General features: G+C 35.0%; 2 protein-coding genes across 3 annotated transcripts; one reads left to right on the forward strand and one right to left on the reverse strand.

The window, feature by feature from the left end:
* The first annotated feature begins 452 nt into the window (after positions 1–452).
* On the forward strand, positions 453–8678 carry LOC110094297 (replication factor C subunit 3). 2 transcript variants are annotated; one of them, XM_020819504.2, is made up of 10 exons: positions 453–738; positions 849–1065; positions 2351–2430; positions 2508–2667; positions 3442–3523; positions 7332–7461; positions 7550–7613; positions 7711–7779; positions 8104–8231; positions 8314–8678. In XM_020819504.2, exons 1-9 carry the CDS (start codon positions 567–569, stop codon positions 8201–8203), a joined length of 1074 nt encoding a protein of 357 aa, XP_020675163.1. In that variant the 5' UTR covers positions 453–566; the 3' UTR covers positions 8204–8231; positions 8314–8678. The 2 variants fall into 2 exon arrangements, with proteins under 2 accessions (XP_020675163.1, XP_020675154.1); XM_020819495.2 differs by having other exon boundaries at positions 8104–8654.
* A 795-nt stretch (positions 8679–9473) lies between these two features.
* On the reverse strand, positions 9474–22791 carry LOC110094368 (metal tolerance protein 4). Its single transcript, XM_020819591.2, has 7 exons — positions 21882–22791; positions 14811–14992; positions 14505–14703; positions 11667–11845; positions 11436–11586; positions 10714–10847; positions 9474–10024 (listed from the first exon to the last, which is right to left on the reverse strand). The coding sequence occupies exons 1-7, from the start codon at positions 22093–22095 to the stop codon at positions 9845–9847; spliced, it is 1239 nt and encodes a 412-aa protein (XP_020675250.1). The 5' UTR covers positions 22096–22791; the 3' UTR covers positions 9474–9844.
* Positions 22792–27903: the final 5112 nt, after the last annotated feature.

Genomic DNA, 27903 nt, shown 5'->3' on the forward strand with positions numbered 1-27903 from the left:
AAAATATGACTGGTTGTGGCCAATGATGGTGGAAACTAACGATAGTGTCGGTGGTGACGAACGGCGTTAGTTACCGATGGTTGGAGATAGTTGAGAATGAAGGAGGGGGTGGTCGGCAGCGGAGGCTGACAATGGTGGTGGACAACCCTGATGAGTGATGCCATATAATGTATTTCTAATGTATTCAAAAAGCGTCCAAATTTGAGGAATTCTAAATACGCCAATCAAAATTGAACTAGATGATAAATCTCAAATACATCAAAATTTTATACCAAAACTCCAATATTCTTCAAAAAGGTTTCTTTTTTTTTTTTAAATACCTTGCATATTTTTACTTCAAACCAAAACTATATTATTGGCTTAAATAAAGTCGTTGATCATTTTTATTTTATTCCACTAAAATTTGATTAAAATTATATATACATATATGCATACACGAAAGATTTGCTGTGGTCCGATCCCTGCTCGACTTGCAAATTGCCACTCTCTGCTTTTGGCGCCATTTCCTTAAAACCCTTGACGTTTTGTTGGAAAGAAGAAGAGATTAACCCCGTTCCAAATTCCTCATGGCGGAGGCGACCATGGAGATCGACGTCGATGCTCCACCGTCGAGACCCAATAAGGGCAAGTCCCCCTCTGCTTCTGTCGTCAACGGTGTCAAATCCGGTCCGTGGGTGGAGAAGTATCGTCCTCAATCCTTGGCCGATGTCGCTGCTCACCGTGACATTGTTGATACCAGTAACAAGTCTTTCAACTGATCTCTTTCCCTATTTCGGTTTTCTCATATTTTCCTCCTGTTTTTTCCTCGAATGTCTTCCGACCTAACTTTGGCATTTGCGTCGAGGAAGTCGATCGACTGACGAACGAGAACAAGTTGCCGCATCTTCTTCTGTACGGGCCACCTGGGACGGGGAAGACGTCAACGATCCTGGCGCTGGCGCGGAAGCTCTACGGGGGGCAATATCAGAATATGATTCTAGAGTTAAATGCATCTGATGATAGGGGAATTGATGTCGTGCGCCAGCAAATTAAGGATTTTGCTGGTGCGAGGAGCCTTTCCTTTGGGTAAGAATGTGTAAATGCGTTTTCACAGTAGACTTATTCTTCGTTTAGTTTTTGTGGTATGATTAATGATGTCGTTTGATGCATTTATGTTGTAGTTGCATGCTTGTATGGGAAATCACTATTTCTTGTACTGTTTATGCTAGGTTTGAATTTGACAAGATTGTTTTATTTTGGTCTTATTTTTTGAATTAGTTGAGGGGATTTGTAGTTCATAACACGTATTTGGAGAGAGCAAGGGAGATGGAGGTAATTTAATTTTACTTTCTCCTGTACCTTTGACATCCTTCTCTTGGTTTTGTTGAATGGAATATACAATGATTGCCTTTCTCTACGCCTAAATGAAAGATTTCTGCCCATTATTGTCTTTCTGGCAATTAAGGAGTGGACCAAGCCAGTCATCACATTTATTAACTGCTAAGCTCATTCATGCATGAGCTGAAACCTTTACTTAGCTTAAACATGAAGACAATTTTTATAGCATACAGGGTTTTTTAAGCTAAACTTGGTTTATATGTAACATTGCCAACATTCTGAAAAAGTTATTCTTTTTTTAGAAAAAAAAGGTTAAGTATACTTGTCTCATAAAGTTAAATTCTGTAAACATAACCACAAAACTGGGATCGTATGTATTTTCATCTGAAGAAAATACTCATCACAGTGTAGATTAGGTGGATCAGGTAGTTTGCCTGATTTGATTGAATTAGAGTTATGTATTGTTGTTGTTCCTTGATGAAATTGGCAGGATCTACACCCACACACCCACCTGTCAGCATAGGAACTTAAATTTTTTTGGAGAGGATTCTTGCTTAGAATTTTTTTGTTTATAAGTCTCTAGCTAGCATCTACTGGACATCTATCCACATTTTCCTTGCTATTGCTTGAAAGATAATTTATGTTTTAAGCATAGTTTCCCTTGTTGGAGTTGAAACAAATATCAAGGTTCTTGTATTATTGACAAACTTTCAAAATTAATATGAGTTATTCTTTAGATATTGGGCATTTAGTTCCAACAATGTTCATTTTTATTTACCTTTTTTGGGTGATTATTTAAAGTGCTAAACCAATAGCCGAAACATAACTTCATGGATGAAGGGGAGATATTCGAGCTTTTTCTGCATCTCAAACTAATATATGTGAAAGCGCGGCATTATTTGGAGCTGTGGAATGTTGATGGATCTTGAATCTTTATGCTAGTTTTAACAGAAGGCTTGTCCATTATATATTTATCTATATCATTCAGTATGTGTTCTTTCAGAAAGTGAAAGCCATTTATATTTTCATGCAGTGTAAAATTTTCTGTAAAACTGGTGCTGCTGGATGAAGCAGATGCCATGACGAAGGATGCACAGTTTGCATTGCGTAGAGGTATGCCTCCTGAATTATTTTGTTGTTTTTAGGGTCTTACTTATGCCCTCTGCTTAGCTATTGTTGCTTTGGTGCAGTGATTGAAAAACACACGAAGAGCACCAGGTTTGCACTTATCTGCAACCATGTCAATAAAATCATCCCAGCATTGCAGTCAAGATGCACTCGATTTCGGTTTGCTCCACTTGATGCTGCACATATTAAAGAACGACTTCAATATGTAGTGGCTGCTGAGGGGTGCGGTCCTTCATCTTCTTTATAATTGGCTTCGAAAAATATCATGGAATATTCTAAGTGTGTACTGGTATCTTGTTCCCATGGTGCATATTCACTGGTTGATATTACTGTTAATTCACCAATCTAGCAATCTGATTCTGATTTTAAAGAATTCATAATTCAAAATTTTCATGTATTAACTCAACAAAAGTAATGGCTTTGGCTGGCTTTGCCTAACTAGTATCAAAATTCTGGGTTATTGTAAACGGAGTGCCTGTTTCTTCTTATATTGGCAAAGTACAATTGAAAAGCTACTAATTTTCCTTTTTATTTCAAGCTACTCTAGAGTCAATATATTCTCATCATCACTTCATCAGTCTAATTTAATTACGATCTTTTTTATATATTTTTAGGTTCATGCAGGATTTTTATAAGATTAGATTAAGGGAACTTATTTATCTGTGATTGCAAACGGTGAAATTTAAGTTACCTGCTAGACCTCTTATACTTTCTACATGGAATTTATTTCTAGTGCTAGTTTAAGTGCTTGCACCTTCCTGCAATATATTTTGGAGAAACAAAGATGCTTTAGAACTAATATCTACGGAATGCCACTCACTGAAACGATGCTTTCAATAGCCAACATTGCTTCTTGATGTCATTTTGGTTTGTACTACTGGAAACATGTAAAGTTGCTCCTATGGTTTCATCTGTGTAGCATCTTTGAAGACTTTCGTCTAGTGACAAACTTACCAAAATAAATAAATTATATAACTACTTTTTTTCTTCTTTAAGGCTTGACGTCGATGAGAGTGGCTTTGCAGCTTTAGTGCGATTGAGCAATGGTGACATGAGAAAGGCTCTGAACATTTTGCAGGTAATTTTAATTTTTCTCAGAAGATCCATTAAGGTTATTAGCATTCCAATTTATGCGTACCATACATCAAGAACCCCTTTTCTGTGACTATGCTATTAAAATGTATCACATTTTAACACCATTTACCCTTTAGTTCTCTGTACTTCTAAATTCTATCAAACATCTCATCAGAGTTAAGGGTAGAATCAGTGCTTTTACCTGCAAAATAGCAAATTTTATAGATATGCTTTGGGAATACTTTATTTTAGATCAGTAACACTTTGTTTTACAATTAATAGCTTCTTCATAGCCATTTAACTTCTGTTTGACATCTTCTAATCTTTTTTGCATGGTTGCTTGACATCTTCTAATCTTTTTGATGAAGCTTGATGTATTTTATTGTGATTGAAGATATTGGAAACTATACAACATCACTTGTTTTCCTGGGGCTGTTAGTTCCATAGATTCTCCAGATGATGTGGTTATTAATCAGATTAATTATGCCTTTATGAATACCAAATTTAGCATGACCCTCAACATTTTTTTTTTGTTGTAATGAAGGATAATGGTCAGCTTGATCATGGTCTTCACTAAAATTAGGCTTTGATTGATCTTTTATCTCTAATCAATCATATTTTTGAAAATTGTTTTTTGGTGATGTTGGATGTCTAAGGGTTTAGGGTTCATTAATGTAAAATTCAGGATGAGATGCTTTAAAAAACACACAAAATATTATAATTCATGGTTTCTCATCTTTTAATTTAAACAAAAGTTAGTCTTTGCTGACTCAAAAAAAGAAAAATCTAAAAAATACTTTTAAGTAATCAAAGTCTAAAATTCCACAAAAATCAAATAACAATATAAAATTCTACAGTGACAAATATACATATCATAAAATAAAATTTAATATGTAATTAACTTGATAAAATTTCAACTACAAATACAAATCAATCATCAAATAAGTTAGAAAAAAGAACAATAATAGAAATTTTTAGTTGTAAGATCTAGGTCTCATGCTGGTATAAGGAGAGTCATCCCCTATTAGTTGTCGTTAAGACTTGCAAGTATTTGAAGAATCTATATCCAACAACATACATTTGAATTAAGAAGAATTATATATTTTATCCAACCATTCAATCATTCAATGAGTTTTATTTATAATCCAAAATATTCAAAATTATTAGCTTCGTAGAATCAATTAAGATATGTTCAAATACTACTTGTTTCTATGTCAGCATGCTTAGATTTCATGAAGACAGTAGTTTTCAATCCCAAGCAATCAACTTCAAGACCAAACAATAACTCACGTCCTTAAAGGCAGCAGCTAAATATTGCTACAGTCAATAGGCCGAACGAAAAAGAAATCAGCAGTAGGGAGTATATTGTTTAGGTGGCAGAGAATCACATAGTAGTGAAAACCAGCGACACCTGCCAAAGAAAAATAGAATACATATAATTAGGAACGCATGAATTCACCTAGCTGTCTCCCATTAAGAACCACAAGACACGAACATTCTTTTGAGCTAAATGTTGATTCAGAAAGGGAAAACAAAAAGGGCAGCAATGGTAACATCAACAACGTACGCTAACTCAGAGGTTGGCAGGGAATATGGAATCAAAAGTGTTGACTAGGGAATCTGATTAGAGTTTAAGCGAAACAATTGTAGCGGTAATCAAACATATCAATGTAATCCAAATACTATAGAATATATAACAGGCACCAGCCTATGTTACATTCAAATTCAAAATTAGAAAACTTAAACATAAAACATAAAGTCAACTAAAATAACATCGATGCATATGATTTGCATATCCAATGTTCCCTACACTCACCAAATGACAAATGTTGCTCTTTTAAGTTCATACTTTATATCAGCCCACGCAGGCTTAATTTCTCTTGTAGTACCTTGCCAAAATGATTAATAATAGCTCACGAGCTTTGATTTAATGCATTAAAGTCTTTCATAATCAAAGAGGTAGTCATATTCATTAAAGTATTTAAGATCATCTATCCTTCTTGAAAATTCATCATGATTATACTTTCCATCAAATGTAGGAATGTAAATTTAATCCTCATGATACTGGAAGTGTGTTCATTTAGAATCATAACATACCCAATTTTGTTTAAAATTCATCCCTTATTAATGATTTGAATTACCCATTCTATATGTTATATTTTTAGTTGATGTGGTGATGCAATCATAACATATTATACCAATTTGATATAGTAAGTCTTAGAGTCCAGGATTCAGTAATGCAACCTTAAAATGAAACGCGTCACAAACATATAAAATTTCACAACAATTTTTCAACTTTTAATTTAAGCAAAGATCAAATTTTTTAGTTCAAAATTAGATAACACCATTCATTCATTTCAAACAATAATTTAAATTTGCCAAAATTTGAAATTCTGAAAAAACAACTAAGAAAAAAATATTAAATTTTGCAATTTTTAATACTCGCTGTATAAAATGAACACTGGTATGTAACAAACTTGGCAAAATCTCAATTACTAAACAATTTAAAAGAAATAACGAGGATAGAAATTACTAATTCAAAGATGCATGCTATACGTTATTACAAGGAGAATTGCCCCCATGAATTTATCTTTGAGATTTGCAAGCATTCAAAGAATACACGTCCACAAAACAAAAAATATTTAATTTTACAACCGTTAAGATTCATACATTAAAACAAAAACATGCATGTATTTAATTACCAAATAATTCGAAAGAATTAGGAAGGATATGAATTACCAATTCGAAGATCCAGGTTGTATGCTATTACAAGGAGAATTGCTCCCAAGTCATCTTCAAGATTTGTATGAACTTAAAGAATCCATATCGAACAATACACAAGAATTAAAAAATATATATAGATTTTATTCAATCATTCAAATAATTTTATATGCCTGAGAAGTAGTTAAGAAGACCCAAAGTTAGCAACTTCTTAGAATCCATCAAAATTTTATCAAATACCACCCGTTTTGTTGTCAACATCAATTTCCAAACCAAACAACAGCTCTTGGCCCAAAGGAATAAACAGTTGGATTTTGCTATAGTAATAGCATTAAAGGAAATCAGCGGCAGGGAACTTGTGTTTCAGGTGGCAGAGAATTGGATAAGGGAAGCAATCAGGAACATGAGAAGCCAGCTAGCTGTTGACTCCAATGTTTAAAATTGCATATTCGGGTATTGAGGCGTTTTTCATTCGTGAGGCGAGGCGTAAGCCTCGAGGCGTTTTGAGGCGTAAGCCTCAAAATCAAAAGATTGTGTAACATAAAATGATAAATTTTTTATATACTAATGAGTGAATAATATATAAAAAAAGCATAAGATATTAAGTGAGGCGGGCCTCAACCAAGTTGAGGCGCAAGCCTCATAAAAAAAACTTGAGGCGTAAGCATCGAGGCGTTTTTTAGTGGAATTGCGCAAAGGCGGGCCTCATATTGCGCAATTTTAAACCATGGTTGACTCCCATCAAGAAGTGCAAGATAACCATGCTTTTGAGTTTCAATCCCAATCTGGAAAGGGAAAACAAACAGAGCAGCAACAGTAACATCACACACACCAAATTAAAGGTTGGAAGGAATCATCCTATCGGTGCTTACTGGAGAAACCTACCAGACCTAAATCAAAACACTTCCATGAAGAGGTCATGGTATCAATTAATTGTTAAATTTCTCAATTATTGACATAGTGGATGTGCCTTTTCTTTCCTTCTAGGTTGAAACAGGATTACAATATGCATGTTGCTGCAATTAACTGATTATTTTATGATTTTCATTCTTAATATGATACATGTCATTTGTCTGCTTTAATATGCACAGTCAACGCAAATGGCTTATCAACGTGTAACAGAAGAAGCTGTTTACCTATGTACTGGAAATCCAATGCCCAAAGACATCGAGCAGATTGCCTATTGGCTCTTGAATGAACCATTCACAGCCAGCTTTAGATGTACGCTACCACAAGGCTGCCATTCCTTTTTTTTTAGTCTTTCTACTGTTTGAAATTATTGACTAATAGTCAATTCTTGCTGCTGCAGATATATCTGATATCAAAATGAGAAAAGGGCTTGCCTTGGTAGACATTATTAGAGAGGTTACTATGTAAGTAAAAGTTCTATAAATCATATCAATGTACAACTGTTTTTTTTTTTTTTGTCATTGTTAGTACCATATATACTTGATAAATTCCTTTTTGCAGGTTTGTTTTCAAGATCCATATGTCCTCAGATATTCGAATCAAGCTCATCAATGACTTGGCTGATATTGAGTGTGTAACTCCTTCCATTCTTTATGTGTATTAATTAGTTTCATTAAAATGCGTTTCCTTCAATGCCGGTAACTAAATAGGAAAGTAGAACTTTCCATATTATGTAATCATCTGAGGCTTCGTTTGAGACGACTTTTTTATTGCATTTTAAAATAACTTTCTAGTACAAAAATTTTAATTTTTGTACTTGAAAACTGTTTTAAGAAGTAAGAAGAAAGCCGTCCCAAACGAAGCCTGAATCAGCGTCAAATTTTAATTTATACTGCCATCAAAATGTGCACTGAGATTTAAAATATTTTCTCATGTTTTCTGTTGACCGTGCAGGTACAGGTTGAGCTTTGGATGCAATGACAAACTACAACTAGGGGCGCTTATCTCCACTTTCACAAATGCACGCTGTGCCCTTGTTGCTGCAGCCAACTGATCTCTCTGTATCTTTCAATGAGTCTTAGGAAAGCCATTAACTCTTTGTCCGATTGAAACACAATTCTATCTTATTATAATATTATCTGAGAGCATTATTTGCTTATGCAGGTCCTTTTTATTTAAGGTTGTTAGTGTGTGGCCAGTCATTCTGAAATTCTTCAGGGAAAACTCATAGAAGATGCCTAATTATTTCTTGTTCAGGACTTCAGGTACTGTTGAAAATTATGTAGGTTAGTGACAACCCGCTTATTTCAGAGAAATGATAACTGGATTTCAGTTAGCTGGATCGTAATATCTTATTAAAATATCATGTGAAAGCATTGGTCAAAAGGTTTTTGAAGCTTCAATGCCTTTTCTAAGGACTATAAGCTTGGGGCTTATAAGCTGCAAGTTTAAACAGTTAGCATCTGTTATGTGTTGTGCAAATTTAATAACAATTTTGGATAACATATAGAATGTGTCACAGTTCATGACATGTTAGTATCCTTCAATACTCTTTTTTGGTTAGAGTGCCAAAACAAATAGAAATTAGAAAACTAGCAATTATAGGTGTAAACTAAGATTTCGTTTGGGACAACTTTTTCGTTGCTTTCTAAAGGAACCTTTAGTACAAAAAATTATAATTCAAGAAAATTTTTAACTAAAACATTATTTTAAAAAGCATTAAGAAAGCTATCCCAAACGAACCCTAAGTCTAAGTCTTAGCTCGGGAGCTAGATTGAGTCAAATTTAGACTCGCTTTGACTCTAATCAGCTTGTGGGAGCTACTAATTAAAAAAAAAGGTTAATTAATATAATTAACTATTTTAAATTATAGAAGAATGTTATTAGAAATATTAAAAATGCTTTATTTTTTATCTTAAGAATATTTATGTTATTTTTCATTTATTTTTTTATTATTTTATTATAATAGTTGTCCAAATTGAATCGTTTCTTTTTTAATAAATTAGAGCATTTTTTTAATAACTTAATAAAAAAAATTTGGCTTCAAATTTTTTTACATTTTTCGAAATTTGGTTGATATTATTGTAATATACTTTAATGGTAATTTTATAAATCGATAAAATTAATATTACATGCAATTGCCCTCTTGAGTATCTATGATAGATTCCAACATAATAAATAAGACAACATTATTAGTTTTTTTTTTTTTTTAAGGTTTCATTATAAGTTTGGCTAAAGTGGGTTTAATAAATTTTCCCGATAATTGAGTGTTTCACATCCGAATTTCAGCTAAAAATCTTAAAATTAATCAAAAACAAAAATAATTAGCTGTTAAAAAGCAAGGGATGGAGGTTCTATTCAACAATTCATATTCTCTATATGAATTGCCCTAAACCAATTAAAACTACAAACTACATAATAAATGTACACGAAATCCTCAATGGAATCACACCTTATTTCCAAAACACTAACATTTAAATACAGAAATGAAAATGCGAGCACAAAGACTCATTGATTACTAGTTAAAAGTGACCTAATATCCGTATTTTGACTTCGTTTGAGACGGTTTTCTTACTGCTTCTTGAAATAATTTTTTAGTACAACAATTTTAATTTTTGTACTATAAAATCGCTTTAAGAAGCAGTAAGAAAATTTACCAAACGAAACCTTAAATATAGAAATTAATCAGTTTTGCTTAGGCTTGATCATCAGGCAGCTGGCAGACGATGGAATGCTCTGGTTTGTGATAACATTGGAAGTCAAGATGCACAAAGGCTCGCTCTACTTCTGGCAGTTCCTCAATCTTTATCTGCAGGGATTCTCCTATGGCATGAGCTTCTTTCAAAGGCAGCTCTTCATCCAGTTCAATGTCGACCTTAAACCATGGATCCAATAAGAGTTTTCATATTCATTTGCATTAGCAGTTGAACAGTCATTCAACAAACTCCTCAGCATAAAGTGAAGTTAATTAGTCTAAATTTTCTAGTTCAAAAGTTTCTTGAAAGCAGCAAAAAAGCTACTGTAAAAAGATGTCGTCTTAGGCTTCGTTTGGGACTGCTTTCTTACTGTTTTTTAAAGCAGCTTTTTAGTACATTACAATAATTTTTTTAACTTTTTTTTTAACTAAAAAGTTGCTTTAAAAAGCAATAAGAAAGCTGCCCCAAACGAAGCCTTAGATAGGCTCGTAAAGCACTTTTGGTGTGGTTAGTGTCCTGCGAATTCATAAGAAAAAATAATAAAACTATGAAATTTAGCATGATATAGGATGGGTAGGGCCAAAGTGGATAATAACTATGGCCTCTGCATCACACATATAGTTGTGGGAAGCTATTTATCCAGACCATTAAGCCTCCCAGGCCTTTTAAGTTTTGCTAGTTCCATTTATCTATTTCTTATTGGACGAAATTTCAATTAAAAAAAGAAACTCTCCCTACTTTCAGAATGTTTGTAATAAAAGGCTCACAAACAAAATGATGGCAATCTGCATGTATAGTCATGAGTTCCTATTTGTAGTGAGAAAGTATAGAATTAAGCTGTGACTTTGTAACATATATGTTAACTAACCTCCACAAAGTAGAGAACTCCAAAAGTATAAGCTCGGACTGTGCCAACCCGCTTGATTTGGGGATCATGCCTTATCACAAGGTATGTCAACTTCTGCAGCATTTCAGGCGGCGCAGATTGACCCACCAGTGAAACTGCACCAGAAATCGCAAACTGTTCACCTCTATTATCTCAAAAAGGCCCGTAAAATGTTGCATTTGGTGTATCATCAAGAAAAGGAGAGATTATTCTGTGCGGACACCGGACAGGAGAACCTTCTGGTACCGCTTGGTACCGAATGCGGTACGAGTGGTACCGCTCGGTACCGAGTGCGGTACACTTTTGGGGTGATGTGTCATATTTTTATTGGTCTCTGGCCGACGTGCGGACTCCGCACAAAATAATTTGTCCAAAAAAGGGGAGAGCAGGGGAAGTATTTTCGCGCGTTCTTTTTGCTCAAAATGAAATAAAATTAGCCAACTTGTTTTGGTTTGTGAACATTGAAGGCAAGTTAGAGGCTTTTAGAACTACTGAATATTGCAGAAAAAACTTAGACAAACCAAAACTAAGAAAGTTGCTCTTGAGCTCTTCAAGAATCTTGCATCAAGAATTAGAAAAAGAACATATACTTCAGGAAGTGAAAGGGATTAAAAAGCAGCAGCTACGCAACATGGATTCTTAGAAAAGGACATGAAATAAAAAATGGAAAAAAACCAAGTATGAGAACAGTTGAGGGGAAGAACCTGCATTTTCCATTACGGTTCCACACCAATTAGAAATTGTGTAGATTGCAAGGATGATAGCCCCAATAGGATCAATCCACCAGTAGAATTTATCACCAAGAACAGCAGCAACTAGGCCCACAACATTGGTTATGACATCAAAGTAATGGTCCTGAATTTCACACATAGTAACAAACGGATCAATCTATGTTAAGTTGGGAAATTTCAATTCTAAATAAAAAAAGAAACCACCTTGGCATAAGCGCGAACAATTTTGTTTCCTGAAGTTCTGCAGTAAAGCCAGAGAGCAAGTTTTACAAGACTAGCAAACAGCATTATTCCATACAACCACCATAGCTGCTCGGAACTCAACTTTTCAGGAGGTTTATTTGCTATCAGTTTCTCAAGTGCCTGAATCAAAACCTGAAATCCTGAACATAGTAGGAGACTGTTGATTCTTAAATACTTTTTAAGCTTAAAGTTGCATTTCTTACCGAAGGAAATTAATGAATTTTATGGAAGAAGGCAGTTCATTAAATTAACAGAGTACAAATTTTACTCTTTATTTAGGAGCAGTGTGATATGCCTTGGAAGTAAAAAAAACAGCAACCCAATCAATAGAAAACTGCATGAATGCTCAAAATAGTGGCTGATTATTATTTCTGCAATATGAAAGCAAGATACAGGTGATGTACTATTAGAGAGATAGATCATCTCTCCCACAAGACTTAGACGTCGCTAGGAACTCACAACAAAACACCAAGAACATAAAACTTAGCAATAATACACCCTAATCCCTAGAAAACTCCCCCTTAAATAGCCCTAGAACATAAAATCATAAATAGAACATTCCTAAACAAGTAAACATAATTTATGAAAACTTCATAAATAATTTATGAAAACTTAATAAATAATTTATGAAACCTTCCTAAATACCATCATATTCATAGTTTGCTTGAAGAAGATTCTTTACAATTAGTTAGAATCAAGGGAAAAGAAAATCTCATTGATGTGCTCACAAAAGTGGCACCAGAATACCAACAGAAAAGTTGAGGCTTTATAAAGCCTCAATTAACCTTTGTGAAAGATGATTTGGAGGTGTCGCATAAAAACACTTAACACAAACCGTTAAGCAGGTACAATAAAAATTTCTATCTCCAAGGCTTCGTTTGGGACAGCTTTTCTATTGCTTCGTAAAGCATTTTTTAGTACAAAAAAATTAAAATTTTTGTACTAAAAAGTTGTTTTACGAAGCAATAAGAAAGTCGTCCCAAATGAAGCCTAAGTGAGATGAACATTAAAGAGTCAAACTTTTCTCCCATTAAATCTCTACAATATATGATTGAGATCTACTATCAATTGCAGATATTAGATTGAGACTTATAAATATATTGTTAAATCCTTTTTTTGGATTATGAGATATTTTGTTGACTTTAGAAGATCTTGTAAAATTTTGTAACTAATTCTATGTTTTGAAACCCATGACTTATTACAACTACAAATAAAGCTTTAGAAGAAGAGGTTTAATATCTCATAGAAGCAAAGAAAGCAAAAAGAAAAGGGAGTGAGGAGGACCAGGCTCTCTTATTGAACAAAGAAAAGAAGAAAGGGACTTTAGGCTGCTTCCATCCAATAACATAGCAACATGAATCTGGCGTGTGTGATGTGTCTTACCCCATGGAGAGGAAAAAATCTACGAATTTACTTCCTAACTCTAGTCCTTTACTCTTATAGAACTAGTTTTTCTTCTCTCACTATTCAGCATCAACGAAGGCCTCCCGATGACGTGAAAAGGTTGGAGTAGCTCCAGTGGAAGATAAGATTAGAGAGAGTCGCCTTAGATGGTTTGGTCACATTAAACGAAGGCCTCCCGATGACCCGGTTAGGAAAGTTGAGGTATTAGATTTGACTTATGTTAAGAAAGATAGAAGCAGACCTAAAAAGACTTGGTTAGAAAATATTAGAAATGATCTTTCTTTATTAGATTTAAATGAGAATTTGACTTTTAATCGAATACAATGGCGAAAAAGGATTCATATAGCCGACCCCACATAGTGGGACAAAGGCTTGATGTTGTTGTTGTTGTTGTTGTTGTTGTTGTACTATTCAGCATCAACTACAAAAGGTGGAGTTAACCTCCGCATGTATTCCATAATTGATTTGAGCACGTGTGGCAACAACGACAACCAACTAATGCTACCCCATCGCCTACATCTCCCTAGCCCTCTCTCTCATTTGACCAATACTTACCCAAATCTTAAAGCCCATCCCAATTTCCTCCTTCCCATTTCACCTCAAATTATTGACTCCTTACCTACAACCACAAAACATGCCCCGTCACCCAACTCTCCTATGCAAACTAGCCGCCGATTGTACACCTCTCCTCCTCCACTCCTGTCGGCCAGCTGCCTGCAACTCTTGTCTCTCTAAATACTGTATTAATAGCTATTATATGTTTGATACTTAGTGCATATTTAATGAATAGCCTATATCGAAAGTTCTCTCTCGTCAGCAGGACGAGTAATTAACTATAGGGGTTTGCGCCTATGAGAAACCTAGAATCATATCACTAAATCCTCACAAAATGAGGGTGAAATCTTTGGGTGATTTTTTATCTTAAAATATAATCTGCCTTCAAAAAATTTAACCTGAAATAATCTGTAAATTTTTTAAGCCCACAATTGTATGAGGACTTCTTCAATAATGCAATTTCACGAAATGATAACTCTAAATTATATTTAGGTATGAAGAGAAATTATTGATGAACCTCTTCTGAAATTTTATGGAATTATCTTATCTCCTTGCAACTATGGATATAGGTGGATCTCATTTAACCATGTAAAATTTATGTGTCTTGTGTTTGCAATATCAGATGTGTTTGTTCTCTCATTTTCATTTTGCCTTTGCTCTAAGATTTATTGCTGCCCTACCACGAAGTACAATATTGTGATAAATATCTATGTCTAATAGAACCAAAGCATATGCTTATAAGCTACTTAGTTCCAACATTGAACATGAACATGTCATCCGCATTATAGTCAAAAGAACATAACAGATTAATAAATTTCATACCAGAAAGAAGATGAATACCTAAAGTTGCCATGACAGCTGCAAATACAACTATACCCACTGGTTGCATACGTAATTTTCCAATGGGGTACTGATAGATGTTCACTTTCTTCATTGACAAATGTGTAAACCATAGAATTCCACCTGCGATGAGATCCAACAAAGAGTCAAGTGTCGATGCGGCGATAGCGATAGATCCACTTCTTATAGTAGCATAGATCTGAAAAATATGTTTCGTTAGTTTTACTGAAGATTCATTTCTCCTTTTTTTTTCAGTGTTGTGTAGTCACCGCAGAAAATATTTAATCATGCTAGAAGAATGAATACCTTTAATAACAGGAGAATTAAGTTTGCATAGTTGGAAATTTTTATAGCCAATTCACTCTGGTTTTGATCTGCATTTTCTTGATCTTCTTGATCATTGTCACCGTTAGCGGACTCATTCAAGGAGTCAACCTCTTCGAAAGATTTGAGAGTAGCAAATTGCTTTTCATAGTATTCTTTTTCACCTGGGTAAGAAAAACATAATGATACTAAACATTTCTTATAATTCAATGCATTTATAATGATAATTGCATGTTTACTGACAGCTGCACATATCCACATACTGGTTCAGATGCATCACAGCCATATATAGATTCCAACAATGTTTAAAACAGTATAATTTAATTCAGAGGGAATAAAAAATATCAGCAGTTGATAAGAATATCCCCGTCGATGATTTATTCATGACTAGAGTCTTTATTGAACCTTACATTAGTTATGAGTGGAATTTGATTGTGTTGATCAATTGGGTTGTACTGTTCCCACGGACCTCAACTCAATTTATTGTGTTCGTTGGGGTGTGAAAGGGTCCTCTCACTACTTGGGTTCAGGTTCTTTGAACTAAAAAAAAAAAATTCGTACAACACCCCGATGATGTGTACCCGAGCACCCTGGCGCTACAAAGTTTGCTGGGAGAAACGACAAAGAGCAGAGCGCCAGAGTGCTCTAGATTTGGCTCAGCAGCTCTGCGGGTTTGAGCATCGAAACATCATCAGACGAAATGGGATCAGAGATTTGAGTGATGCAGCTCTCCAAACTAGCGCTATAGTGCTTCGAGGAGGACTAAACAGTTTTCTTTCTTGTTTTTTCTCAAGGGTGGCATCTCTGTGGTATATCGAGGCTTTTCTCTTTTGTTTAGAGTGTGAGAAAAGGGCGTAAGTGAGAAGAGAAGCAAGGAGAGAGCGAGAGAGAAGAGATATTTGAACTTATTTCTCCTAATTTTTATAGTGAATTTCTTGGTGTGGTGTGGTTCCGTGGTTTTGTTCTAATTTTAGATTTTTCCACATTAAATCTTGGTGTTTTTTTATTTCTGCTTCTTTTACTTTCTTTTTTATTTTATTATGTGGTTTACTTTCACATCCTCAACAATTAGTATCAGAGCGAGGTTGTTCAGTTCGAGTGGGAGTAATGGCTGACGAAGCAAGATACAAGATTAAGAAGTTCAACGATTCAAACTTTGCATTCTAAAGGATGCAACTTAAAGATTTGTTGTATCAAAAGAAGTTGTATTTACAGTTAGAAGGAATCACAAAGAAGCCATACTCCATGACTATGGAAGAGTGGGAGGTTCTTGACCGGACTGCGCTTTTAATTTAAACGACTTTCACTTTCCTTATCTGTTACATTCAACATTATAAATGAAAAGACTACAGTCGATTTTATGGCCCCACTGATTAAGATATATGAGAAGCCATTGGCCTCAAACAAAGTGTTCTTGATAAAAAAAAATATTTAATATGAAGGTATTGGGCATCACTACAATGGCAGAGCACTTGAATAATCTGAATACTATGATGAGCCAGTTATATTCAGTTGACATCAAATTTGATGATGAGGTGAGAGATGAGGTGAGAGCATTGCTGCTATTATTTTCATTGCTAGAATGATGGGATAGACTTATTATTGCTGTGAGTAACTCTTCAGAAAGTTCAAAGCTAAAATTTGAGGACATTATGGGGTTAATGCTTAATGAAGAGTTTCGCAAGAGGATAAATTCGCAAGAGGATAAATGATGAATCTTCTGAATGTTGAAGCAAGATGAAGGGATTTAGAGAGAAATTTTAGTAGAGGGAGATCTAAATCAAAGAGAGGAACGTCTACTTCATGTGGAGGAAAGGATGCGTGCTGGAGTTGTGAAGGGTTATTTGAAGGACTGCATAATTCTAAAGAAGGCTAGTGGTGGGGGTCAAGAACAAAATCACTCTACAAATGTATCTGCAGAAAAGTATCAATATGATTTTCTGATTTTATCTCTGGACAATTCTAAATCTTGGGTTATAGATCCAAGTGCTTCTTTTCATGCAAATTTTAATAATGAGACATTCAAGAATTATACTAAATGTGATTTGAGTAAAGTGTATATGGGAGACAACAAGCCCCATAGCATTGTTAGAGATGTTGATATCAAAATATAAGATGGGTTAATTTGGAGACTCAAGAATGTTAGGCACGTTCCCTGTTTAAAGAGAAGTTTATTTTCAGTGAGTTAACATGCAAACTCATGCCATGTGACATCATTCACAAGAGATTCATAGAAGGTGACAAAAGGAGCTATGGTTATAGCTCGTGGCAGCATTGAATGTACCCTGTATGCTATCAAAAAAAGATCAAATTCTATTGGAGTAGCTGATTTAAATGTTGATAGAGGTCTTTGGCATCGAAGGCTTGGCCATATGAGTAAGAAAGGTATGCATTCACTTCTTACTAGAGGAAAGCTTCATGGTTTAAAATTTATAAATTTAAATTTTAGTGAAAATTGTGTATATGACAAGTAACATAGGATGAATTTTTTAAATACTTGTTTAAAAGTCAAGTCAAAGAAGCTGGACTTAGTGAATACTAATGTATGGGGTCCTACTCCAGTTACTTCTATAGCAGGATTATTGTATTTTATTATTTTTATTGATGATAACAGTAGAAAGGTATGGGTGTGCTTAAAAGAACATCAGATGTATTTCATATTTTAAGTGAAAGGTCATGATTGAGAATGAGACAGGTTTAAAACTCAAGTGTCTCAGATCAAATAATGGTGGCAAGTATCATGATAAAAAGTTCAAGGAGTGTTGTACTTTGAATGGGATCAGGCATAAGTTCATTGTTTTAAGAACACAATAGAAAAATGGTGTTGTGAAACACATGAATAGAACTATCACTGAGCATGCCAAGAGCATGAGATTACATGCTGATCTACCCAAGCATTTTTGGGCAGATGCAATGAATACTGCAGTTTATATGATCTATCATGATCCTTCAGTTTTCTCTAAATGATGGGTTACCTAAGGAAGTCAGGAGTGAAAAAAAAGTAAGTTTATCTCACCTCAAAGTTTTAGTTGTTTATCCTATATTCATATTGATGCGGGATCTAGGAATAAGCTTGATCCAAAAAATCTATCAAGTATGCATTTAATGGATATGGCTCAAATGAATTGTGCTATAAATTCTGGGATTATCAAAATCAGAAATTCATTAGGAGCAGGGATGTCAAATTCAATGAAAATGAAATATACAATGATATAATGGGACTCCTAAAGATTCATGCAAATATGTTAAGATAGAGAATGTTGATGATGATCAAGAAAACAAATTTGATGAAGTACATAGAGTACCTCAGACTCCTGCTACTAAAATTAAGAGATCCACCATAATCTCAAAGCTAGTAGAAAAGTATTCTCCTTCATTGTATTATATGTTGTTGACAGATAGTGGTGAATCTGAGATCATTCAAGTTGATGATTCAAAGAAGTTACAGCAATACATGGATGATGAGATGCATTCAATTGAGTTGAATCAGACTTGGGAGTTGATAAAGCTAGGGCTGTCAATTCGTGTTGGCGAGTCGTGTTCGGGTCAGACCCGAATTTGACCCTGCTGTATCTAACCCGACCTGAAACAAGTATCGGGTCAATTCTTTGGACCCAAACCCGACCCGGATCGGGTTCGGGTCAACATGACCCGACACGAAATTTTAAAAATAGCGGGTTCCAGACACGAAGTAGCGGCAGCACAGTGGCGACATAGCCGCAGGTGGGAGCAGCGGCAGTGGCACAGCAGCGGCAACAGCGGTGCCGCATGGCACAACCGCAGTGCCAGTCGGTCAAGGCGGCGCGGAAGCAGCGGCAGGCGGCAACGGAGGCAACACGCAAACATCGAGACTCATGATTCGCGAAGCGATGCAGCGCCAGTCGCCAGAGCCAAACTGCCAGTGATGCGATTGGGACTACGACTCGACGCATCGGGTCATTTTGCGAGCAGGGCAACAGAAACGGGCAGACTCATTTCCGTGTCATTATCGGGTTTCCAGGTCAACCCGAACCCGACCCGTAACGCAAATCGTGTTAGTTTTTCTAACCCAAACTTGACCCGTTTGCTAACCGAGTCGACCTGAACCCGGATGTTTCCGGGTCGGGTTCAGGTCGTGTCAAAAATTGACACCCCTAGATAAAGCTACCAAGTGGCAAGAGAGTACTGCAAAGTAAGTGGATTTACAGGCTAAAAGAACTTGATGGTAGCAAATGCTACAAGGCTAAGCTTATAGTTAAAGGTTTTCAACATAAGAAAGGAGTGGACTTCACTAAAATTTTCTCTCAAGCGGTGATGATGACTACAATCAGAGTTATACTGAGCATGGTAGTAGTGGAGGATTTACATATGAAACAGATGGATATAAAGACAACATTTATGCATGGTGACCTTGAAGAAGAGTTGTACATGGTGCAACCTCAAGGATATGAGGTCAAAGGTAATGAATATTTGGTGTGTAGGCTTAGGAGGAGCTTATATAGGCTGAAGCAAGCATCAAGATAGTGATAGAAGAAATTTGACAGGTTTATGTTAGATAATGGGTACATTAAGTACCAGGTAGATCACTATTATTTTTTTAAACATTTTGATAGCATATTTTTCTGCTTTTATATGTGGATGATATGCTGGTTGGAAGGTCAGATATGAAGAAGATAAAATGTTTGAAAGAATAATTAGCAAAAAGTTTGAAATGAAAGATTTGGGTCCAACAAACAAAATTCTTGGTATAAGAATCAACATGGATAGAAGTGCAGGCATACTGAAGTTGTCTCAAGCTAAATATGTTGAAAAGGTGTTTCAAAAATTCAACATGAGAGAGACAAAGTCAATTTGCACTCCCTTGGATAGTCACTTTCAACTATTCAAGGAATAATCGTTTAAATCTAAAGTAGAGCAAGTACAGATGGAGAGGACTCCATATGCTTCAACAGTTGGAAGTTTTGATATAGCTTATGCAGTGGGAGTAGTCAGCAGATTTAAGAGTAACCTAAGCAAACTTCATTGGGAGGCAGTTAAGTATATTCTCAGGTACTTAAGAGGATCAATTAACAAAGCACTTTTGCTATAGAGGTGCAGAGATTGATCTACAGGGATATGTATATTCTGATCTTTCTGGAGGTCTTAATGATAGAATGAGCAAAACAAGTTATATCTTCACTTTGAAAAAGACTGCAGTGAGTTGAGTTTTTAAGTTACAGAAGATTGTTGTGTTCTCAACCACATAAGCTGATTATATTGCTATCATTAAGGCAAGCAAGGAGATGATTTGGTTGCAAAGTTTCTTGACAAAACTTAGCAAGGGGCAAAGGAATGGGAAGTTGCATAGTGACAACATGAGTGTTATTCATCTAGCCAAGAATGTTGCATTCCATGCCAAAGCGAAGTATATTCAACTTAGATATCATTTCATTAGTCATTTTTTGAAGATGGTTAGTTATCTTTGGAGAAGATACACACAACCCGAAATCCTACAGACATACTAACGAAGATGGCGACAGATGATAAACTGAAGCTATGTATAACTTCAGTTGGCCTTCATGGAGGATGAGAGTAGGGGTTTGTCGCACTATAGGCACTATAATTGGTGTTACAGATTGGAAGAAAGATTGATTGCAATAGGTTTTTAAGTGGGAGATTATTAGTTTTGTGTGGAATCTGATTGTGTTAATCAATCGGTTTGTACTGTTGCCACGGACCTCAATTGAATTTGTCGTGTTCGCTGGGTGGTTTGGGGGATCCTCCCCTTGCTTAGGTTCAAGTGCTTTGCACCAGAAATAAAGTTTTTTCATATAACGCCTCAGTGTTGTATACCCGAGCATCCCAGCGCTGCAAAGTTTGCTGGAAGGAACTACATATAGTGGAGCATCGCTGTGCTCTAGATTCGGCGTCACAACACTGTGTAGTGCGGCAGCGCTACGGTTTTGAGCTCCACAACATCGTCAGACGGGTCGATATAAGAGGTTTTGAGTGCTGCAGCGCTCCAAAATGGTGTCCCTTGGCAGTATATAGAGGCTTTTCTCTTTAGTTTAGTACTTTAGTGTATAAGAACGGTGTAAGTAAGAAACGAAGCAAGGAGAGAGAGAAGAAAGATTTGTACTTATTTCTCCCAATTTTCATATTAGATTTCTTGGTGCATTTTGACTCCGTGTTTTTTTTCCGAATTCAGGTTTTTCCATGTTAAATCCTAGTGTCCTTTTATTTCAGCTGCTTTTACTTTCTTGTTTTTTCATTGTGTGGTTTACTTTCACATCCCCAACATACATAACATCGCAGCATCAGTCATTTGAAAAAGCTAAAAGAAAATAACTTGAACGTAATGCTGCACTCCCCAAAACAAACCTATAGTCAGATCAATTACATGTCACTGCCAATATGGCCATCATTTATTCAATTGAATCCCCCAATCTCTGCACTATCAGATGAGAACATTATTGAAATGCCATTATGTGCAGCATTAAGCAACATATTTTTTATGATGATATTTCAAGATGAATTGATCATGCATTCCACGTGCCAAAATTTAGAATTTTAATACCAAACTCAAGGTGTGGTAACATATATAAAACCTTAGGCAGTGAGCATCCACAAGCATCATCTTTTATCCTTTGAAGAGCAAAAGACCAAGAAGAAAGAACAATAGTAAAAAGAGGAGAAAATGGAGAGACAACAAGCCCAACCACTCGATGAAAAAGAAAATGAAAAAAAAAAAGGTTGCTCTGTTGTCTTACAATGTATATATTATTAAAATTTCATAACAATTTATTAATTATAGAAAAATTGAAAGAACAGATTTCGAGTGTAAATAAGAAGAGAAAAAAAAAAGGCAAAAGCTGGAAAGAAAACAAATTGAAAGAAAAACAGACCAAATGTAGAAAAAAATCCAATCTGCAAAAGAACCTAATTCTGCAATGCCTCGCTCTCGTTCTTCATAAAATAGGTTTTTTTTCCCTGATAGAAAAGCTATGATCGCTAGCTTATAAAACTCTTCTTCCACTCAAAAATCAGTAAAATTATTTTACCGAGAGAGATCGAGAGAGAGATAGCGAGAGAGACCTGCACTTAAAGCTTCTGTTCTTGAAATGTCGAATCGAGAAGGGTCCTCAGTATCGACGGCGGACCGAACCTTGGCGGGAAGCCTCGAAAGGAACTCTCTTTTCAAGTAACGCACAGAGTTCCTTCGCCACGGCGGCGCCGGCGATGGCGCAGCGACGCCACATAGCAGCGGCGCACGTACCTCCTTATGCACCTCTCTTCCTCCTCTGCCCATCTCTCCCAGGCCAGACCTCTCCCTGTCCACCTCCCTCCTTATTTTTTCTCTATCCCGAGCGAAGCAAGCGTGGAAGACACAGGCGTGAGGCCTGCTGCTCTCACCACGTGTCTGTAACAATTATTTAAAATTTGAATCACAACAACAATCTTGTCTACGGTGGGAGAATGGCTGTCACATGTTCTTCTCGTATTTATTCATAGTTGGCAAGAACTTGATAATTACATAGGGCCTGGTAAAAAAAATTTCCATTTTTTATAATATTATATTTGATTCAGTCTCAAGCATTTAAAATAAATTAAATAATTTAGATGGTTCAATTACATCTTCATAATTAAGTTAACGGTCCAATTGTAAGGAGATTTAAATTCTTTCAGAACATTCTTTTTACATGCTAGCAATGATTCAGAATGTGATTCGAATGGATTGTAATTTGAAAATTTTGAATATTCGAAAAATACAATTGTCATTGAAATTTATGTATTAATGGTTTCTGCGATCAAATTATAAGAAATATGACAAAAATAAAAAATAAGGAGGGATCCGAGAATGTTTGTATGCATGTGGATCTTTGCATGTGTTCTAGGGCAAATCTCAAGGGTATGTGTACATGTTCATGAAATATGGAATTTTTTTTCCTTAGGTGTTGTAGAACCTAGGTAGGGGCCACCATAGCTCTGAGCCCCTCGAAATTTTGACAAATTAATTCAAGTTAAGGAGCTCGGGGTGGCGTTGTGGCACTATGAGCTCCCAATGGGAGCTCTGCGGTGAGGATGATTGGGCACCGAGGCGCTTGACCGAATTTTTATATTAAAAATATATTTTTTCATTATTCAAACTCATTTCACCTAGTCACATAGGTCAATGAGAGAGAGAGAGAGAGAGAGAGAGAGAGAGAGAGAGGAGGATTTCTAGAGAATAACTTTTGGACTGTTTTGGATCATTTTTTGTTTATGGCCAAGTTCTGAAAGTTATCTGGCTCAAGATAAGTTATATTTTGTCAATCTCAGTTTTTAATAATTCAACAATTTTGAAATTTTTCTGATTTAAAATATAAATTTATATTATTCAATCCGAGATAAATTTTAAACAAGGAAACTTTCACCGCATAATTATTTGTATGTTGTAAAGAACATAGTTCTAAACATTTAGGTTTTTTTTTTTGTAAAATTTTCATCAATTTTTTTAAAATGTTATTTTTTAACTATAAAAAAAATATTCATGAACTAAAAAATAATATTGTAGAACAAGTAAACCTCTAAAATTAATTATTCACAATCTCTGTCAATTTAGTAGAATCTTGAGTCAATAAATTTTAACTACATTGTATTGGATCTAACTATTAAAATGCTGGCCGTAGGGCAAATATCTGAAATTTTGTAAATAGTCCAATCTATGTTTAAATGCTTAACTGTCATGTTATACGACATAATTGATATATTGTGCATCTGTGAATAATATTATGTTTGTATCTGAGGAGTTCATTTTTGAAGGTGCTGAAAGCACTAGAAGCTCTGAGGGTCAAGAATTCTGAATGGGAGGCATAAAGATATGGTGTTATATTAATTTCTGTTATGTAATGTGTGTTAATTTATATTTTGCTCAACATACTTTATATTATCTTTAGCATGTTATGCTCTAAATTTTGTAACCTGCTTAGTTATACATAAAACGTTATACTGTTCTGACACCACTCTACTTTAAGTCTACTATTAAGATTAGAATAATTGTTTTATTTTATGTTATTGATTTTGCAATTATGAAAAAATGATTTGGGTAATATAATTTGTTGAGTTGTGTTAGCTCTTTCTGTATTTTGTATTTCATTTTCAATTGGGTACTATAGGTACGTTTTCTATTTTTTAAAATTTTTTTTTACAGTTCTAACTTTTTTTTATTTCCTACCCGGTGTCTGTTATTTGTTGGAGACTATGATAACAATTATCTATGATATATACTTTTGTGGATAAATAGAAATAGAAACAAAAATGTTTTGGATAAGTAAATTTAAATATAATGAAAAAAATTAGAAGCACTCTTTTTTATTATCGAAAAAGAAATCTAATATTTGTCCAAATAAAAGATCTTGATTTATTGTATTCCACCTCAATTATGTCACTATCCGACACGATGTGACATGTATCTATGAGTCATATTGGGTTCGGTTATGATAGTTTTTAGTATAAGAGTGTTGTTTGGAGATAAATGATAAATAGTGCTATATGAATTGATTTGTAGTCTTATGAAATATTTCTAGGAAGTAGTATCATGCATTCATATTATTTTTTGTTATTCATGTGCATGTATCAGTTGTCGTATGTGTTTTATGAGTTATGATGGGCTAGCCCGAGCACGAAATGAATAATGGGCAGAATGCGAGCCAAAGTGCGACGACAATTAATACAACTCATATTATTGGTTCTAATATGATGTCACAACTTGTTAGTTTGGTAGCACAATTGATGGGTCAGGCTCAAAGCAAAATTTCTTCTAGTAGGAATAAGGATGTGGATCAATATTTGCATATGTTTTTGAGGCTAAAGCCAAAAGATTGTAAAGGATTGGGTTATGAGGTTAGAGAAGATTTTTTATGAGATGTAGCGTCCTCCAAAGGAAAAGAGTAACTTTTGTTGTATTTTTTTGTTAAATGGTGAGGCCGAGCATTAGTAATTGAGCCGCCGGTAAGAGAAAATTTATGGGAGGTTAAATTTTCTGATTAGTTTGGTTTGTACCTCCGGCAAATGTAGGAGATATTTTTTAGATTGGTTTAGAGGAGCGAAAAAGTGATGCGGTATGAGACATAGTTGAGAACATAGTTTGCTCTGCATCTTGTTAGTACTTATACATAGAAGTGTTAAAAATTTTTGAGAGGCTTATGAAAATGCTCTAAGATAACTGTTGATTCTTATGAAGACTGTAAAGTCAATGGACTGTTCAACCTATTTTGACCAAACCAAATTATTATAAACTTATTTATTTAACGAGTTAAACAAGAACTCGTTTTATTGTGTTTAATTTGATAGTAACTTCATTTTGCTTATATATGCATATAATTGTATATGTTCATATTTTTACACTAAAAATCATTCAAACCAAGTCCAAGTTGACCTAAACAACTAGGAGAAGTCAGTAATATGAACTAATTGAAATGAAATCATTAATCGAGTCAGCACATCAGCTCTTGAGACAACTAGAAGTAGCCAACATCATGATGAATTTGCTAATTAGTCAAACTAAGAGTATGGTTTATAACGCCAACACAAAGTCACTAGGTCAACATCATTTGCATAATTGGATAAATTATTCTATGCAAACGTTGAACACCATCTGGAGACTAACCAGAATGAGCCACGTCGGTATTGCGGCACGGTATTGCTCAATACCGCACTCGACATTGCTGCCATTCTGGTTGGTCTCCAAATGTTTAGCTGTGTTCACAGAATAATTTCTCGCATCATTGAGGTTCTTTATGAAGTAAATAAAAACAATTTGATGCAACAGACCAATAGCCTGAAACATTCCAAACTAACAAGAATAATGATGTGTCTTCATTATTAGTTGATTCTACAATGGAACCTGATAAAGAAGCCATTAAAACTGCAGATTTCTAAATCGATTTTCTTCCAATTATTTCTAATTCAAAATCAGATTGTCTTATTATTAATCAACCTTCATTCATGTGATTTTCTACAAACTATATTTGTTAATGATGACATTAATGCCGAAGATATGGCTGTTTACATCTAAGTTGCTGATCAGAATTTGATAGTGGATAAGGGGAAAAGATTTTTGATAGAGAAGATTACTTACAATATTCTTTCAGATGATTTGGAAGAGATGTCATTGGGCAAATCAATCTTCATTGAAGCTCCCTCTTCTAATATGGTTGAGATTGTCAAGCTTAAGATTATTCGACAATATTAATAAAGTTCAATTCTATGGATCTTTGTCCTGAAACCAGCACCATCCAAAATTGCCCTGATTCTCTAAATGGGCAACTTATCATTTGCTCATACTGAAGATTGTGGAATCATTGTTAATCTGGAATCTTTTTATGAGCTTATTCTACATGCCACTGGAGGCAATGTTGAAAGATTTCTCAATGCCATTAGTCAATTTAAAAACTTCTCGATTGATAAATTCTCTTATCTCCGTCCATTTTGGAAATATCAATCATTTTTATCATACTCATCATCACAGAAGTTGCTTCAGCAACCGATTGTAAGTCAAAATTTTGATTGCCCGGAAACCGCTTTCCTCGTCAAGGATTCCCTGTATATTTTCGATTCCGCCCGTAGCACTTCCCGTATTTTCTTTGTTTTCTGCCTTCAAGCACTTTTGCTACCGGCCTACGGGGTTGCTACCGACTCCTCCCAAGGAGCCTGACTGGCTAGTCTAAGAAGAAGATGCGAGAAACAAAGGCTACTCTCATCATTTGCTTTATACTTGAAGTTCTCAACCTATTTTTATGATCACCTTGTCTTGAGCTTGAAAAGATTGAAGGCTTCAAAGGAACAAAACATCAAGTTGAAAACCCAAAGAAATTAAGTAGTTACATAGACTGGAAGAACTGAAAAACTAGGTGAAACCGGTAGGTGCTCCTATCATGATTTGGAATAATATGAGAACAGTAAGAATTGGCTTTGTAATAAAAAGAAGAAAAAAAATATTCATTAACATCAAAGGTTTAAAGGAAAATGCCGCCAAGAAGATGATAATACAAGCTTTTTTCCACAATCATCAAAACAGGAGTCGTAATGAATGACTTTCTCACAAAATGGTACCATGAAAATTTTACTATTGTTTGAAGGAATCATTTCAGCAATCACCATTTAGCTAGCTTCTAAATCAATTTTAATGAACTACATCATGATGATGCCTGTGGCCATGATATTACTGTAAAAAATAGATCACAACATGCCATTGCTATAATCTTATATTGTATAAACTATTCTCTTTAGAAGCAAGCAAATCACCAAGATAAAATGGCTTTCTTTAAGTCCTTCAAATTATGAGGAATTATATTTACCCTGACCTAGCTTGTTGGTAAGGCTCATCTTAAAAAACTTTATACAATATTTATCAGACCAATAAAAAAAGGAAGCAATACGCTTTACACTTTATACAATGAACAAAATTGGAGATCGAGAATTGCAATAATGGTTGAAGCATAAGCATCGTTCTTACAAGAGATGCATATAAAGGTAGAAACCAAAATGACCCATATAGCATGATGTCCAGCTAATCTCAAATGCACCACCACCACCAAATCTTCTGCATTATCAAAATTGAATCCTAAAAAATGACGAAATCATAAAATAGGTTGGGAACTTGTCGGAGAATGGAGTTCTTTCACCCTCAAAAACAGTAATTTTATTGCAAGAAATCAAATAGACGGAAAAAAAATACCAAGATACAATTGATCCTATATTTGAGAGGAGGATCTATCTCCCCCAAATCTCTAGATGCCGCTAGAGCCCAAAAACCTAAACCTAAGAGATCTCAAATTTCAACCAAATTCAAGATGCCCTAATCCTAAGAAAACAAACTATTTAAAGCATACAATCAAAAAGTAATCTCTAAACAGTCCCTACATTCAAATTTCCCTCTTAATTCCCTAAGAAATCCTTCCAATTTCGCTCTGTGAAGACCGGGCGGTCGGATCCTATGTACAGGAGGCGGAGACTTCCACCAAACATCACGTAAGCCGGTCCCATCGAACCGGCTAGGCCAGTCTAACAAAGTCAATCAACCTCATAATTCACCTAATAGTTCAACATTACACATTATGCATTGAAAAAACTTGAG

Source organism: Dendrobium catenatum, unplaced genomic scaffold (genome assembly GCF_001605985.2).
Source record: "Dendrobium catenatum unplaced genomic scaffold, ASM160598v2 fragScaff_scaffold_198, whole genome shotgun sequence".
Taxonomy (NCBI): Eukaryota; Viridiplantae; Streptophyta; class Magnoliopsida; order Asparagales; family Orchidaceae; genus Dendrobium; species Dendrobium catenatum.